This window comes from Penicillium concentricum (genome assembly GCF_028827145.1).
Source record: "Penicillium concentricum strain IBT 3081 chromosome Unknown utg000002l_segment0_segment0, whole genome shotgun sequence".
Taxonomy (NCBI): Eukaryota; Fungi; Ascomycota; class Eurotiomycetes; order Eurotiales; family Aspergillaceae; genus Penicillium; species Penicillium concentricum.
This window is the reverse complement of record NW_026622755.1, coordinates 6,520,928-6,537,846: the sequence shown is the minus strand read 5'-3', so window position 1 is coordinate 6,537,846 and position 16,919 is coordinate 6,520,928. Positions and strand designations below refer to the sequence as shown.

At 49.1% G+C, this 16,919-nt stretch overlaps 7 protein-coding genes across 7 annotated transcripts; 4 read left to right on the top strand and 3 right to left on the bottom strand.

The window, feature by feature from the left end:
• Positions 1–786: 786 nt before the first annotated feature.
• On the bottom strand, positions 787–1,309 carry N7517_006194 (uncharacterized protein; the record flags this gene model as incomplete). The annotated part of the gene is made up of 2 exons (XM_056723924.1): positions 787–1,023; positions 1,181–1,309. The coding sequence occupies 2 exons, from the start codon at positions 1,307–1,309 to the stop codon at positions 787–789; spliced, it is 366 nt and encodes a 121-aa protein (XP_056580174.1).
• Positions 1,310–2,048: 739 nt separating this feature from the next.
• On the top strand, positions 2,049–3,029 carry N7517_006193 (benzoate 4-monooxygenase cytochrome P450; the record flags this gene model as incomplete). The annotated part of the gene is made up of 4 exons (XM_056723923.1): positions 2,049–2,259; positions 2,306–2,407; positions 2,495–2,554; positions 2,608–3,029. 4 exons carry the CDS (start codon positions 2,049–2,051, stop codon positions 3,027–3,029), a joined length of 795 nt encoding a protein of 264 aa, XP_056580173.1.
• A 1,851-nt stretch (positions 3,030–4,880) lies between these two features.
• On the top strand, positions 4,881–7,116 carry N7517_006192 (sodium:solute symporter family protein; the record flags this gene model as incomplete). The annotated part of the gene is made up of 4 exons (XM_056723922.1): positions 4,881–5,002; positions 5,063–5,235; positions 5,294–6,464; positions 6,522–7,116. 4 exons carry the CDS (start codon positions 4,881–4,883, stop codon positions 7,114–7,116), a joined length of 2,061 nt encoding a protein of 686 aa, XP_056580172.1.
• An 884-nt stretch (positions 7,117–8,000) lies between these two features.
• On the bottom strand, positions 8,001–8,813 carry N7517_006191 (rhodopsin family protein; the record flags this gene model as incomplete). The annotated part of the gene is made up of 7 exons (XM_056723921.1): positions 8,001–8,148; positions 8,206–8,246; positions 8,301–8,333; positions 8,404–8,428; positions 8,490–8,523; positions 8,588–8,641; positions 8,783–8,813. The coding sequence occupies 7 exons, from the start codon at positions 8,811–8,813 to the stop codon at positions 8,001–8,003; spliced, it is 366 nt and encodes a 121-aa protein (XP_056580171.1).
• A 494-nt stretch (positions 8,814–9,307) lies between these two features.
• Positions 9,308–9,923, bottom strand: N7517_006190 (dynein light chain DYN2; the record flags this gene model as incomplete). The annotated part of the gene is made up of 7 exons (XM_056723920.1): positions 9,308–9,372; positions 9,431–9,500; positions 9,551–9,577; positions 9,633–9,667; positions 9,719–9,752; positions 9,808–9,830; positions 9,884–9,923. The coding sequence occupies 7 exons, from the start codon at positions 9,921–9,923 to the stop codon at positions 9,308–9,310; spliced, it is 294 nt and encodes a 97-aa protein (XP_056580170.1).
• A 227-nt stretch (positions 9,924–10,150) lies between these two features.
• Positions 10,151–13,064, top strand: mrd1 (RNA-binding ribosome biosynthesis protein MRD1; the record flags this gene model as incomplete). Its single annotated transcript, XM_056723919.1, has 4 exons — positions 10,151–10,378; positions 10,477–11,268; positions 11,525–11,797; positions 11,850–13,064. The coding sequence occupies 4 exons, from the start codon at positions 10,151–10,153 to the stop codon at positions 13,062–13,064; spliced, it is 2,508 nt and encodes an 835-aa protein (XP_056580169.1).
• A 1,054-nt stretch (positions 13,065–14,118) lies between these two features.
• On the top strand, positions 14,119–16,606 carry abaA (transcription factor AbaA; the record flags this gene model as incomplete). The annotated part of the gene is made up of 3 exons (XM_056723918.1): positions 14,119–14,551; positions 14,607–14,783; positions 14,841–16,606. 3 exons carry the CDS (start codon positions 14,119–14,121, stop codon positions 16,604–16,606), a joined length of 2,376 nt encoding a protein of 791 aa, XP_056580168.1.
• Positions 16,607–16,919: the final 313 nt, after the last annotated feature.

The following is a 16,919-nucleotide window of genomic DNA, read 5'->3' as shown; positions in this document are numbered from 1 at the left end:
TAACTGGCGTGATTCCGTTTCCGTTTCCGTTTTCATTTTGATGTGTGTAGTGTTTTTCATTTGCGTTGCAAAAGAGAGTTACTCAACGACCTATCTGCTGTATAGGTCCTTATGGATAGAACTAGTCTATTCGTGTTTCTGTCTTGACTTGTCTGTGTTGTCTCCATCGGCTTGTTTCTTGGCGATATCATGCGCTGGAATGTGCTGTGGCTGTGGCAGCTCGGACTGAGACATGTTTGTTCTACCCGGACGTTTGTCTGTACAATATAAAGACTTGATTGAATCTGTTCCTGGCATTGGATTTGCTTTTCTAGTAACTTTGTAGACTATCAAGCTTCTGGTTACCCATCCTGTACACTTGAATCTCGGCTTATTATGAGTCCATGGAATGGCAAATAGGCCGCTCCTTCGTTCAATGCTGGAGGTGATGCACCTAGAACAACCTCTATGCTCCCTGGTACTTCGCATACGGCTCGAGCATACACTCAACTGAAGCCTCTATGTTGTTTCCGTGGGAGAAGCCCCGAGCCACTATTCCCTTGTTGTTAAACCACCGAATACTACATGGATGTCTAGGACCACAATAAACGAACATATCTTGATTGGCTCCCATTGCCGGCGGGTACTGACCAAAGGAACTTATTCGATATGCAGAACTATAAAAAAGACAGGGAAGAAACCGACTATGATAATCCATTACTCCAGAAAATAATGAACCCATGAGAGATTTCAAACACCCTCCACGATCCGGTCAACATCATTCATACCCCATGAGCCAGGTATCCCCTAGGAACTCCCCTCTGCCCAGCTAGCCAGTAGGAAAGCCTCCTCAACAGGGGGACGACATGGCAACTTCTCGCGATATGGCAACTTCGAGAAGTTACCAGGAGCAGACGAGTTTGTCTTTCTTGGTAATAATGCGCAAAGTTCCAGGGCTAGCTGTTCCACAATCATAAGCACGATCCTCCCAATCCCTCGCTGCACTAATCCAGTCTCACCCACACGAGTGAGTTGGGCGATTCTCTAGCAGGTGGACTGTCAATCCCGATGTGTCGGTGGACTACGCTGCTCTAGGATTGATCTCGAGTAAAACGACAAAAGCCAGTGACATTAAGGAGATCAGTGAAGCCCTCAGTAGCTTGTTGATGAGCCGCAGCTCACGGCACCAGAGGCAACTCACTCGCGAAGGAAGTAATTTGAAGGCCATTTGCTTTGTGCGAGCATGATCTTCCAGACCCTTCGCCCATGCAACGGTTCCAGTAATTTCAGCCTGGATAACAATAGGCCTTTGTAGGCCATGATCATGCATCATTCAGAATAAATAGCACCACCCACCTCATCGTTGCACGGACATAGGCGGTAGTGCTTTGACTGAGGGAGGCTTTTCTCTACGGCTTTTGTTTGCCAAATCTGTCGGTAACTCTCGACTGCCGCGCAACCGAAGTCCGTCCTGCAACCTAGGCAAGACTGTCGCGCCAGCAAACGCTGTCGTCAGCAGGACGTACTGCTCCGATCGCTCTCATCCTTCGACTCTGGTAACTAGACCAGCTCATAGGCCCCCGCAAACACCTGGGGATGATTTTTTAGGGCCTGTTCCTGGGTTTCGCAACCGCAATATCGGCTGCCTGCCACCAGGGGCGGACCACAAACGGCTTGATCGTCTCAACTTCGGTGAGAGGGGTACCAACCCGACTCCAGAGCTGATGCTCCAGGTGCTCCAATGGGGAAGTAAGGGGGTCCTTGTCTGGGTATGCTATCTATCTAACCTAGTATTTCTGTACGGCAAATGAGATATCGGAAGGGACAGGTATAAAATAAAATGTCTGCAATCGGCGTGTGAAGCCATCGTAGACTCAATCGATCTAACTAGAATTCGGAAGATAGTATCTTTCCTAGCATTTACCGACCGCGGTCAAACCCAATCCCCAATCCGGTAAATATGGGGCTGCTGCCAGGGGATGAATATATATAAGCTGGAGTTCAGGTAATAGCCTTCCTCTATCAAGGTTGAGCTAGTTCTGACATAGCAGATACAAGCTAAAAGCATCATGTTCTCCAATATATCCTACCTTTGGCTGGTTTTCAGTGGAATAGGCTTTTATCTTATCTTGAGAACTATCTATCGTCTCTACTTCCATCCCCTGAGAAAAATTCCTGGGCCCAAATCAACCGCCATAACACACGCATACAAGTTTTACTACGATTTTACCTGCGGGGGACAACTTCTTTTCCAGATTGAAAAGATGCACCAGCAATACGGTACTTTCGATTACCGATTTACTCTATGGCTACTAACCTTCAGCAGGCCTCATCGTTCGAATTAACCCCCGTGAAGTACATGTTAACGATCCTATGTTCTATGATGAGATCTATGCCTCTAGCACCCGAGTGCGTGACAAAGATCCATGTTTTTGTCCCAACTTTTGCCCTTCCTCTGCCTTGCGGCCACTGTACCTCTCAAAAATCACCGCTTCCAGCGCAGTCTCTTGAATAGTTTCTTCTCTAAACGCTCCGTCTCGGAGTTATCACCTGCATGTGAAGAAATCATACAGAGGTTGATGCTGCGGTTTGAGGAGTCATGCCAAGAAAAAAAGCGATTCAGCTGAGTGACACATTTTCTGCCCTATCGTCCTGATATCATCACATATTACTGCTTCGGGAAAAGTTGGAAATTCATTGAGGAGAAGACCTTCTGCAGTGATATTCGCACGGCTGTTAGTGAAGCCACTGCCCTTGTCCACCCGAATCGCTTTATTCCATGGATAATACACCTTCCATACGTGGTTCCGTCGAAGGTCATGTTCTGGTTACAGCCAGGATCGGCAGCCCTGTTCAAGGTTGCAAAGGCAATCTTTGATCAAATTATGGAGGCAATGCAGAATGGTATCATAAATGAGGCTCTGCGCCTCTCATATGGGTTGCTTGGTCGGTTACCTCGCGTTGTACCGGATGAAACCCTGCAATATAAAGGTCATATAATTCCTCCTGGGGTACGTATGTATCAATTGCCTATGCGATACCTATATTAATAAACATAGACCCCTGTGAGTTCCGCAACATACCTTATTCACCGGGACCTAATTATCTTCCCAAACCCAGAGAGATTCGATCCTACCAGTGAGCACCTGGGCAGAGCATGTTGATTATGTAATGGTCAGTGATCACCTGGGCAAGTCCGGGTACTCAGGGGTTCGGTTATACTCAGTGATCAAAAAGCGGCAAGAGGTGAGCACTAAAACGGAAAGGGAAAGGGTTCGGGTGCCGCGCATTATCCGGGACATATGTATCTATCAAGTCCGACAACTCGCGAACTGTGGCAGTACTGCACAACTACCCTCCACAGTACCTTTCTATCATACAAACCTCCCTCCATATAGCATTCACCCATCTGGAATACAGCAGCAAGTTGTAGACTCTAGTGATGTGGTTGCTACAGATGTAACTGTCGAAAGGAAAAGCTGCCAAGGGAGATATCAAATATCACAGTATAAGAGTTGATGAATGAAGAAGCTGACCAAAATTCCTCGCTTCCTAGATGATTTAGATTTATTTGAGAGTTAGTAATAGTCTTGTGTCCTCCGGGCGGTTATGTATACCTACACCGGTCCGATTGATCTTGAGTTAAGCTACAATCAGTGGAGCTGGAATATAGTCCCCAGTTTCTTCAGATATAGTGGTTTTTTCGTCGTATATGGATTGGATATAATTTGCGCTATAGAGTAATCATGTATAGCTTTTTGCTAGTTATTTTTCCTTAGACTTATAATTCGTCTGATATAGATTAATTTCCAAGATCGCTTCACACCATATATATATATATATATATATAACAGGCGCTCAGGGCGTGAAACAGAAAACTAAATCTTCCAAAAGAGATGCACATGTATAGTTCCATCCCCACAGTCCAATTAGATAAAGCATTTCATTTAATTGATGACTTGGTGACACAGTGTAGAATAAGCAGCCTCTAGACCTCCCGAGATCGGAATGGATATGATAACGAACTTAATCCCACGTTTGGCCCAAGCGGAAACTTAATGTGAGATTGTCCATCTCGAGTAATATAATGTTTAGAATATAAAGTATACGCGGGGAGATAGTGGATCACGGAAAATAATAAGAATGAGTAAAAGTTGCCAAGCATATCTTGATCAAACCCTACAACCTCGTTGGGGCCGGGGCAACCCGATATCCCCACATAGGAGGATCCTTTAACAATAGTCTCACTGGTCAGTTTCAAATATTTAGTGCTCGGGAGCGCGAGTTTGCCGACCCCTAAATTCTTATCTTGCATATTCTCCAGCCAATCAGTGGCAATCACAACCACCTAACCACAAGGACCAGGGCTAGGTGAACAGCAACTGATAAGCCAACACCAACCAATGACCGACAACGCGTGTGCCCCTGGTCGAAACCTTCTTCCTCACATCAAAGTGACTTTTTGATATCGGAGTGCTCCATCGGGACGTTGGTTCTTTAATTCTAGTGGCGTACCCATACGGTTCGTATCCCTGCCTTGCGCGCCATGGCATTACGAGAGCATGCCCTTATCTGGCAATCAAAATCCAGCATCCCTATCTAAGCTCAGATCAACCTTGGAAAGATCGTCATGCTGTGCTCTGGGTGCGAATTCGGAGCTGAGGTCCGCTCCATGCTTATGATGCTGTGCGTCTCGGCCCTATATGAAGTTGTCATCTGCCGGGAGCTTGATACATACTCCCAAGTCAATATTGGAAAGCTATATAAGGCATACTTTCCAAATCAATTGGAGAATTAGTCGCTGATTCTCAATTTGAGGCACACTGCCAACATCTTTCACATTTTATCCCTCTGTTGTCGGCTATAAACCCGTGGAGTCTCTGATTTTTCACGTCCACGACATGCCGTCCGACGGGGTTATTTTCACAGCGCCTTTGTCCCAGAGCTTTGGATATGGAATTATCCTGGGGCTAGGCTTTGCTTTTGCTCTGCTGATGATCTTTATCACTTGGGCACTGAAACGGTACATCTCTATGCCTCAATCTGTATCAGCCACATAAACTGACAAAATATCTCTATACAGCTATCAGAATGAAGTCCAGACCTCCGAGATGTTCTCAACTGCAGGCCGATCAGTCAAATCAGGACTGGTTGCTGCCGCTGTTGTTAGTAGTTGGACCTGGGCTGCGACCCTTCTCCAGTCGTCTGCAGTCGCATACAAATACGGTGTCTCTGGACCATTTTTCTACGCATCAGGTTAGTTCCGATATGAGTACCTGAGAGGCTCGATGTCTAACGTATTGTGTATCAATAGGCGCTACCGTCCAGATTCTCCTATTCGCAACAATAGCTATCGAGCTCAAACGCCGCGCGCCGAATGCACACACTTTCTTGGAAGTCATCCGCGCTCGCTATGGAACCCTCGTACATATCGTGTTTATAGTCTTTTGCTTGATGACCAACATCCTGGTTACAGCGATGCTGCTCACCGGTGGATCGGCCGTGATGACATCTTTGACTGGAGTGCCCACTGCGGCTGCTTGCTTCCTGCTCCCGATTGGCGTGGTACTATATACTCTCTTCGGTGGTATTAAGGCTACTTTTATCACGGATTACTTGCACACTGTGGTAATTCTGGTCGTCATCTTCCTCTTCGCCTTCTCCGCCTATGCCACAAACGCCGAGCTAGGATCTCCATCAAAGGTGTATGATGCCCTAGTTACAGCCTCCCAGCGTCACCCCGTTGAGGGAAACGCGGACGGCAGCTATCTAACCATGCGCTCTAAGGAGGGTGGCATCTTCTGGATCATCAACCTAGTTGGGAACTTCGGAACAGTCTTCTTGGACAACGGCTACTACAACAAAGCTATCGCCGCCAGCCCCGTCCATGCATTCCCAGGATACGTGATCGGCGGCCTCTGCTGGTTCGCAATTCCCTGGCTATGCGCAACCACAATGGGTCTCTCCGCACTGGCACTAGAGGGCTCGCAGCGTCTGAGCTCCAACGACGTGTCTGCCGGACTAGTTCTCCCCTTCGCAGCCGTCAAGTTGCTCGGCTATAGCGGTGCCGTCGCTACAACACTGATGATCTTCATGGCCGTGACATCCGCGTTCTCGGCGCAGCTGATCGCCGTCTCTTCGATCTTCACCTACGATATCTACGCAGCTTACATCGATCCCAGCGCCAAGGGTAAGAGACTGGTCTGGATTTCGCACATGTCCTGCATCGTCTACTCAATCGTCATGGCGGCCTTTGCAACGGGTCTCTACTACGCTGGAATCGGCATGGGATATCTTTACCTGCTGATGGGCGTGATCATTTCTTCCGCCGTCTTCCCCGGCGCCATGACCCTCCTCTGGAAGGGCCAGAATAGCATCGCAGCTGCCTTATCACCACCCCTCGGTCTGGCAGTCTCCCTCATTGCCTGGCTAGTGACCGCAAAGAAGCAATACGGAGTCCTAACCGTTGACACCACCGGCGCCAAGTAAGCATATCCTTCCCAACATCCATACTACAAACCCAAGCTAACAAACCCCTCCAGTTATCCCATGCTAGCTGGCAATGTCGCCGCTCTTCTCAGCCCATTAGTCTTTGTCCCCATCTTCACCTATGCCTTCGGCCCACAAAACTACGACTACGAATCCATGCGCGCAATCCGCAAAGTCGACGACACGGAAGTCGCCGCCGCCGCACACATTGACCTCGAACTAGTTCCAGGCGAAGCGGGTCCCACACAAGCCGAAAGCGAAGAAGAAATACGCCTGCTCAACCGCGCCGCTTTCTACGCCCGCACGCTGACAGTCTTTATGGCATTTGCCCTCCTCATCCTCTGGCCGATCCCAATGTACGGGACTTCATATGTGTTCAGCAAGAAGTTCTTCACGGGTTGGGTTGTTATCGGAATTATTTGGTTGTTCTTTACCCTGTTTGGTGTTGTGGTGTTCCCGCTGTACGAGGGACGGGCGAGTATTGTTCGTGTTGTGCGGATGATGTCGCTTGATCTTGTGGGTAAGAAGCCTAAGGTTTACCGTGGCACGAGGGATGGAGCTGATGATACGGCTACGCCTTCTGGGGCTGTGACGCCGACGGAGATGGTTGGGGAAAAGGTTAAGCAGGGCTCCGTGAAGGATATTTGAGGATCTGGTGTTATCTTTTGGTGTTTTTTTCGCGCCTTGGTCTTGGTTTAGTATCTTGTTTACGACTATTTATACCCCTACTGCTACCTAGTCTATCTGAACTTGGAATTCATCCACTTTATTGTCATCTGTGCCTTCCTTTATAGGTGCCTTCCTATTCGGGAACATCGTCACCTACCCCAGTTCCCCCGTCGTCTTAAGGAACTGGGGTATAAATACCTACCCCCTCCCACTTTCTCTTCTTTCTTCTTTCTCTTCTCTCAACAGTTCAGTCTCACGTCCAATGATTTATTGAGGGCACTGATTGGATCTTTGCTGCGGCCCAGGTTAGGCTGAAACTAGATCGGGACCACCCGTCCTATCTAATGGCACGAAGCATGTCGGTGGTACACCTTCGGGTAGTGCCCAACATCGACCGCTGTGGATACAGACTGTACTTTCTTGGGTTCTCCATTGACCGTTCAGGAGCTGAACACCGTGCTCTTTGAGCCAATTTTTTGTTCTTTCCACAGAGATAGCTCTCTGTTGCCTAAGGATTTCCGAGGGCAGTTCTTTTCTTCAATTGTTCTTGATTGAAAGCATGGGTACCTCATGCCTGCCTGATTGTTTACTCCATGACCTGCTTGATTGACTCTTCTCTTTACAACCATGTACATTCAATGCGGGGAAGGGAACAAAATATGCCAGGCTGGTCAAATGAAAAGTTCGAGATCTGATAGCAAAGAAAAACAAAAAAACAAAAAAACAAAGTTACTCAACGCCAAAGGGTCAATCCGCGGTATTAAGCTGGGACATGCGTCTCCTGCTAAACCGTCGTTCTGCCTCACATCCCCGCAACAGTAGCTGCGTATTCATGCTAGTGGAATTAAAACAACTTTGGAAACTCATTTGTATCCAAGTCCACCCTGTGCTTGAGGGGGAGGCTGCAGAGGGGGTTGCTGCTGCCAGCCTGGTGGGCCCCCGGGAGGGGGCTGAATGCCATATTGCATGCCTGCCGGAGGTCGTGTGTCAGGCGTGATGTCAGGCCGGTCACTGAAGCAATCATTATTAGTATATCCTACCAAGCCGATAGCATTGGTTGGAGCCTACCGTAGGTCTTGAGTGAAACGACATGTGTAGCATTGGACCTCCTATATAGTACGTTAACAACAGAGTCAAGACGTGATCGATCGAAGTCTCTTTACCTTGTACTTGTGAAAAGCAAGAGGAATCAATGGCTGTAGCGTGGTAAACATTAGATATCTTGAACTGTTTCTCAAGACAGTATTCGGGCGAGCATAAACTTACAATGAAGCAGACAGTGAAAAATGGCCTTTAAAAAGTATTAGTCAAGTCCAACCACCCTGGTCAGGTAATCCGGGACAGAAACATACCATCGGGTGATACAGTGACCATTCCAATGTTGGCCTAAAGCGGACGATCAATAAACCGTCCGTAACAGGGTCAATAGACCCCTGACGTCAGAACTTACAATTGTAACAGTATGCGCGAACTTGCTCATAGCCCTCAAGCTGAGACGAGAACTCTTTATTTGTGGTCAGTATCTCGTTCAATATGACTGGATATGTCCCCAGTGTCGACAAAACGGATACCCGTCACTCGATATAACTCCAGGAACAGGGTCCACTCTGGTTTCTGGATCGTGGGTCAGAACAATATGACTTACCATGCGTTCCGAACGTGATGCAGAAAGCCATGACGAATGTGAGATATGGAAAAGTTGGTGCAGGACTACTCAACAGAACAACCGAGAGCTGAGAGCTATTTGAGGAATTGAAGACCGATCAAAGAGGAAGGCAGCTGCATTGGGGGTGTGGCGCTGTGGCTTGGCGCCGTCTTGGCAAGCAACACGTGATGCTACATATAACGGCGTTTGATTGGTCAAGTGATGGGTCAATCGCCTGGATTGTCGATTCCAGCAGGGACCCGGAGACTATCGGCGATTATACATGTACCTCTAGTGTAGTGTATGAAGTTTTTACGGAGGGCCTAAATTCAGGCAATAATATTTTTTGGTCGTTTTACGTATTTTGGGTAGACGCGCTTAATTCAATAATGGCTGTTCAATCAAAGGATAACAGCCCCGTAGACCAAATATTATTTGAAGACAAAATAGTCGCTTGAAACGCATTTCTCCGGATATCACTTCCCCATCGGTGCCGCACATCGAGCCTAGACATATCAATCGCATTTACTGGGTCTTGAAGAGCAGAATCGCGCAGTGGCCGAGGTAGAAGTAGATGAAGTGCTTGGTCTCTGTTGAACACAGGATTAGTGTCTGGTTATTGACAGAAGGGTTCTGGAATCGACAAACCATGGGTGACAAAGCTTCCAAAGTTGCGGCCAACCACGCAGTGCCAGGAAGCGCCCTTGCGCGAGTCGAACTGATGTATGGGGTTAGAAATGCGATCGGGGCGGGGTAGGATTGGCGAACCTCTTTCTTGATGTACTGGGCAATATCCTGTAAATGGTTATTATCGTAGTCGTATATTCCAGCAGTTGAGGAGTGCGCATACCTTTTCCACTCTGAACTTCTCCATGGCCTCAATGGCTGAGGGGTAGGTTAGCCTTGTTTATCCAGGGAGCTCTCAATAGTTCATACCAAGGGCAATAGCCTCCTGCTGCATATCCTCAGTCTAGAAAGTGGGTCAGAATCAATTGAGCATCATTGTTTCGCATGAGTGTGCTTACCATGTCCACAGACTTAATCTGCGCTGCACGGATCATTTAGCAATTAGTCAGTTGGACTCACGGGGGATAAACTTACCCTCCATAGGCTCCTTCTTCTCAGCTGGGGGGAGTGCCATTGTTAGTAATTATTGTATCAAACAGAAACCTTCGAAGGGAAGTTGGTGATGCAATAAAAGAAAACGGGGTAGCGTAATTCCGCGATAACGTGAAGCCAGGGTAACTTTATTGCCGGTAGAGCAAACACACCGCCCACCAGACCGCCCGCGGCACTATGAAAGAAGAGAAAAAAAGTTTTTCTCATAGAAACTTCGAGTCTTCACACTCCTCACAACAAAATCCCAAAATGGAGAGCACCAGAGTGTTCGTGGGTGGTCTCCCACCCACATGCTCCAATGATCAGCTTAAAAAACATTTTGCTACTCGCTTTCAAGTCACCGATGCTCATGTCCTACCTAAACGTAGGATGGGGTTCGTCGGCTTCAAGAGCCATGAAGATGCTCAACAAGCTGTGAAACACTTCAACAAGACATTCATGAAGATGTCAAAGATCGCTGTAGACATCGCTCGTCCGGTATGTCGATTCTCCACTCTTTTGCTTCAGCCACTATCCTTTCGCCCGTGCACGCTGACCAATTAAGGTGGTCTTGAGACTGACCCGTATTATTGCAGATTGATTCAAATGACGCCGAAGATGCTCACCCCACACGAAGACGTGATACCACGAATGCTAATGATGCATCGTTGGATTACAACCTCAAGCGCAAGAGGGACGGCGAAAACAAATCAGACCCTAAGCTACAAGAGTACCTCTCTTTAATGGGATCGTCATCAAAGACTCGGACATGGGCCAATGATGATGAGATGATCAAGCCGTCTGTGGACACTGTTCCCGTTATTAACCAATCCGCGCAGGAAGAAGAGGAGGAGTTACAAGAGTTGCCTTCACACCCGAAAAAAGCAAAGATAGAGAAAGCACCAGCGGTAACAGAGCCTGAGCAGCCTGAGACAATGGTCGTTGACAAGATTGAGGAAGAGGAGGCTCAAGAAACACCAGAACAGGACAACTCTGCGGAGCCTGAAGCGGAGGCTGCCCCTGTATCTGATGCAGATTGGCTACGGTCCAAGACGAGTCGTCTGTTGGGCCTTCTCGATGAGGAAGAGCAAGATGAGTTTGATCAGCACAAGGCTGTCGCACCCACTACTGCGCCGACCAGAGCTGCCTCACCACCTTCTTCGTCTGGCGATAAGTCGCCGCGGCGTGACGAGGAATCGCGCACTGCGGCCATTGAGAAAATTGCGCCCAACACGACTGACGTTGAGAACAGCACCGAGGCAACGCCGGTAGATCCGAATATTGATCTTATTCGGAACTCCGCTCGTTTGTTCCTCAGAAACCTTGCATACGACACAACAGAATCGGATCTCCAACCGATCTTTGAACGGTTCGGGAAGATTGAAGAGGTTAGTACTTTTTTTTTTGCTTTGCTTTTTCACTTTGCCCCACCTTCTCTCACCGGCTAGCTGGCTTTCAGCCTGCTGGCCACGAGTGCTCAAATGATGATTTTCCCGATAGGGACATCCGATGCAAATTGCAAATGATGTTACAAGGACAAGATATTTTAGTAGATGCTTCTTGACTATCTGAAAGAGCCCACTCAACCCACTTTTGCACATTTACACATTATATTCAATGAACTTGAGTACTAATTGTTTATAGATTCATGTTGCTTTTGACACCCGTTCCACAACCAGCAAAGGCTTTGCTTATGTGCAATACACCGATGCTGATGCGGCCATTGATGCCTACCAGACCCTTGATGGAAAGCATTTCCAGGGTCGTCTGCTCCATATCTTGCCGGCTTCTGCGAAGAAGACCTACAAGATTGACGAGTACGAATTGTCAAAGCTTCCTCTCAAAAAGCAAAGGGAGATCAAGCGGAAACAAAATGCCGGTTCATCTTCATTCAGCTGGAACTCCCTATACATGAACGTGAGTTTACCTTTTACCCCGAATCGAAACATTGAGACTAATTTTGATACAGGCCGATGCTGTGATGTCATCAGTGGCCGGAAGGCTCGGAGTCTCCAAATCAGAACTGCTTGATCCCACCTCTTCAGAAGCCGCCGTGAAGCAAGCACATGCTGAAACGCATGTGATTCAAGAAACGAAAGCCTACTTTGCCTCCAACGGGGTAAATATTGATGCTTTCAAGCAGCGTGAACGTGGGAATACGGCTATTTTGGTCAAGAACTTCTCATATGGTGTCACCTCGGCGGAACTCAGGAATCTGTTCGATCCATATGGAAAGATCATCCGATTGTTGATGCCTCCGAGTGGCACCATTGCTATTGTGGAGTTTGCGCAGCCTGACGAGGCCCAGAAGGCTTTCAAGGGCATGGCATACCGCAAGATGGGTGATTCCATCTTGTTCCTGGAGAAGGCACCGAAGAATTTGTTCGATGGTTCAGCGGTTCCACGCGCACTTGCTCCAGAGACTCGGGGCAAGGATCAAGGGTTCTCAACTGCGGACACATTCGCCGCAGATGAGCCTGATGACAGCGTAGCAACCACAACACTCTTCGTAAAGAACCTCAACTTCTCAACCACCAATGAGAAGTTCCTGGAAGTGTTCCGATCTCTGGATGGCTTTATTACCGGTCGGGTCAAGACCAAACCCGATCCCAAGCGACCAGGACAGACCCTCAGTATGGGATTCGCCTTTGCGGATTTCAAAACTAAAGGTCAAGCTCAGGCTGCTATGACAGCTATGAACGGCTACAAGTTGGATCAGCACGAGCTTCTCATTCGTGCATCCCACAAGGGCAAGGACGCTGCCGAGGAGCGAAGACGCGAAGATACCGCGAAGAAGGTTGCGGCGCGCAGAACAAAAATCATCATCAAGAACTTGCCGTTCCAGGCCACCAAGAAGGATATCCGATCCCTATTCGGGGCTTACGGACAACTTCGGTCTGTGCGTGTTCCTCAGAAGTTCGATCACACTGCTCGTGGTTTCGGTTTTGCAGACTTTGTAAGCGCTCGCGAAGCGGAGAATGCCATGGACGCGTTGAAAAACACGCATCTCCTGGGGAGACGATTGGTTTTGGAGTTCGTGAACGAGGAGGCCGTCGATCCCGAGGAGGAGCTCGCGCGTTTAGAAAAGAAGGTAGGAGAGCAGATGGACAGGGTCAAACTTCAACAGCTTACTTCTGGCGCCGGGCGCAAGAAATTTACTGTAGGAGGGCAGGAGGAAGAGTGAAGCCCTCGTCCCTTCTCCCTACAAGGACACGGCCATGGATTGGCTCGTTAACATCCCTTGCAGGGAAAAAGTGGATTAATGTACTGTACGATTACTTGCATACTACCATACCTACATTATGGCAATAAAAAGATACCCCGAATACTTCTGAACACGTTCTTTGCGGCTGTCAATTAGCCTGCAGTCCCGTCCTCGTGCGTCTCGTGCCCTCTTGATCCAGGCGTAACTGTAACCCTACTTGACCTTACTGTGCAACACCTTTTTTTATTCTTCCCCACAACTTCAGCTAAAGTGCACCTTGGATTGCAGGGTCAGTTTACCTAATTTAGCTTAATCTTCTGATGGTACGCAGGACTATCATCAACAGAGATCAGCCAAGCCTGCATTCCGGTGGTGATTTTTGGCGGTGGTCAAGCATTCCAGGTCCCGTGTGAGAAGACAATGTCGTTGGACCATCAACATTCTTGCGACGCCATGATTGCCACTGATTGTTGTCGTTTTTTGTTGTTGCTGGTCCAAATAATGGGTGTTCAAGGTCACTTCGCGCTGCACAAAATCTCCGACCCACTCATCACTGGATCGTGCTGATGAGCATCCCTTGCATCCTGGACCAACTTCCCTTCATATCGAGCCCTGTCTTGACTCCTGATTTGCTGCGGCAAGGTCGGCTTGCCGTTATGTCCTTTGGTTCGCTGCTCTCCACACGACGCCTGGACGTGCGCGGGCCAGGACTAGGGCCTGCCCAGGAGTATGGACAAGGCGTTCGAGGGACCGTAGGCCAGGCAAAGCAGACCTGGCGGAGCAATGTTGCTACTGGGGCTACAGAACCCCTCTCCAAAGGGGAGTTATGGTTCCCTATAAACTCCATCTTGCTCGCTCTCACATTCTCTTTCCCAGGTTCTTACATTCTCTTGACATCTCGCGTTCTTTGGGTCGTTGTTTGTGACTGAGCTGCGTTCTTTGCCAGGCAGTAAGCATTTGACGGTGCCTCTCAGTCCCCTCTCTCATCGGAATCTGTCATTCTTTTCGAGAAGCCCGTCCTTGGTACCCTCCCATGGCTACTGACTGGCAACCGGAGTGCCTGGTCACTCAGAACCAGCCATCACTGGATCCTGTTGGAGCTCATTCTGATCGAGCTTTGCAGAATACCACTGGGAATGTCCAGTCCTATTCAGACCATTTGGCTCATGCTGATATCGCTGCTCGTGAGGATCAACTCCATCAGCTTGGCTTCAAGTATCCTCATGCCCCTTACCCTTCTCAACCATTGTCGGCTGGCTTGCAACAGCAGCATGTAGCCGCCCGGCTTCATCAACGGAAGCTTCGCAGACTTCACTCGGTTGGGCCTAACTCTCAATCTCGCCGGGCACGAAGCAGCTACCTCAAGTCCCATAAGTACATGGAATACCGGGGTCGTCCTCGTCGTGATACTGGCAAGGATGGAGAGCCGGTGTGGTCTGATGAGTTGGAGGACGCTTTCCAGCAGGGTAGGTCTATCCCACCATGGTGATGCGTTGACCAGAAGCTAACAGCCGATTCCAGCCCTCGAAGCTAACCCTCCTATGGGTCGGAGAAAGTGGTCTGAACGGGGCAAGTCGTATGGCCGCAACGAGCTGATTGCTGAGTACATTTTCAAATTGACTGGCAAGCGGAGGACTCGCAAGCAGGTGTCAAGCCATCTGCAGGTCCTTGACTCTTTCTTGAAGGGTGATCCCGATTGTGAGTTGTCAAATATGAAGGATATTTGCCTCTTCTTTTACTAATACAGTATCTCAGGGGAGCGACTTGTCCGTGAGGCATCACCAGAGCGATCCTCGAGTGTGCATGGCTCAGCACCCGCTCCTAAATGGAGAACGGCAGTGGAGCACCCTTCGGCGTCCAACCACTATGGCAGCCACACACACCCATCATACCATGACCACATGAGATCCATGCAGCCATATGCTGGAGATCTCCCACCGCCACACTATACCCTTGGTTCCAATATGCAGGAGACTGCTGCTAGCAACATTCATGGCTTCAGCTTCGACATGTGGGTCAGCGCTCCTCAGCAGGTCAATCGCATTGACAAGGCATTGCATGCATACACTCGTCTGCAAAGTGATCTGCACCACCCCGTTCAACCGCCCATGCCTCTTGAGCATTTCAAGGGGTGGCGGTCCTCTTTCCCTCACCTGGCCTCCATGGTGGATGACATCAACAATCCCCTGGACTGCGACATCATCTTGTTAGAAGTAAACCTTGAGCTCATGACCGACTTCCCTCCTGCGGGATCACGGCTGGGAATCCAGCTTGACCTAGACTACGGTCACCCTACTGCTGGCGATGTGTTGGGAGTCAGCCAGATGGACAACTGGACCTGCAGCACGCATGTCTATGAAGATAGCCAGAGTCTCCTCGAGACTTACCACGACCTACCCAAAACCCAGTCGACCAAGGTCAAGCCTCTCTTCGAATCATCTTGGTGGGCTAAGCTGTTCACTAAGTTGACCCAAGAGAAGCGTATGGCCGAGGACTCGGGAAACCTCCAAGCTGCTCGCGATGCCGACGAGCATACCCGTCACTTCTTCCGCTCCTTGTCTGCCGTACAGGAGCTCCGTGCCACCTCGCCCAGCTCTCGCCGGCTTTCTAATCAATACCAAGGCCATCAGGGCGATGAGAGCAAACGCATGGCCATTCTGGCCTGGAAGTTCCGACAAACCCGACCCGGCGAAGTCGGCACCACTACTTGGAGACGACTAATTCCCGCTCCCGACCGGACTACAACCAACAGTCCGCGCCCAATCTCCGGGGTGGATCTTCCTCCCCTCTCTCTGGATTCCATCCTTCTCAACAAACCATCCCACCAGGGTGTTTACCAGGCCCCTCAGCCTCATGACCTCATCCACCACCCGAGCCAATCCCACTCGCAATGGCCCATGTACCAATCCTCCCACGAGAACGTGGCTCATCTCTTTACACCCTCCCATCTCGACTTCATGACATCCATCAGCAAAGCCGAAGACGGACTCAACGATAAAATTGCCGTCACCTCCGTGCTGGACTCCTTCTCCACCAGCCTCGCACCCGAGAGCATCCCATCCACAAGCCTCCACGGCTCTAGCGCACCCGTCATGCTCAACGTGCACGATATGCCGCTCTCCCACCCAGGGATGGGCTACACAATGGGCCATGAAGCATCCCACTACGTGCCATCTCAACAGCACAATGTGAACATGCACGATAGCAACAGCGTGCTACACGGCTTCTTTGGTTCAAACACCCAGCCGCTGGATGATCTCAGTCACGGTCAGGCTTCATGGGGTGCACACTCCACATCCATTCCCGGGGATGTCGGCCCTGGGAGTTACCACCTTCCTTACCAGCCGGAACACCACGGACCTGTATCGCGCGAGTCTCAGCCACACCATTTTGACAATATCTTGCCGTCGGAGGACCTAATGGATAAGATCGTCGGGCGTATGCCTAATGGTCCCAGCATGCATGGGGCGGGCCCTGATGTGAGCGCGGGCTATGATAACGCCACGGTGGATGCGGTATAACGACATTATTTTTTTTTACCAAAACTTAATGATAATCACTAATCATTCTGGAGTGTTTTGTATTTTTTTTCTGTGATTTTCTTTACTTTCTTTTTTTTTTGTGATTCATTGGGAATATCAGGGAATTGGAGTGTTGGGATATGGGCGTTTGGAGAAAAATATGGATTATTGCAATATTGAATAATTGATAATAGGAATACTATAAACCAATCATTCACTTCTATTTGGCAATTCTCCGAATTAATATTTCTTCTTAGTCTGTCGGCTAAACTCCCCTTAATCAACCACTTTAGCCGCAAAACACCTTCACCGG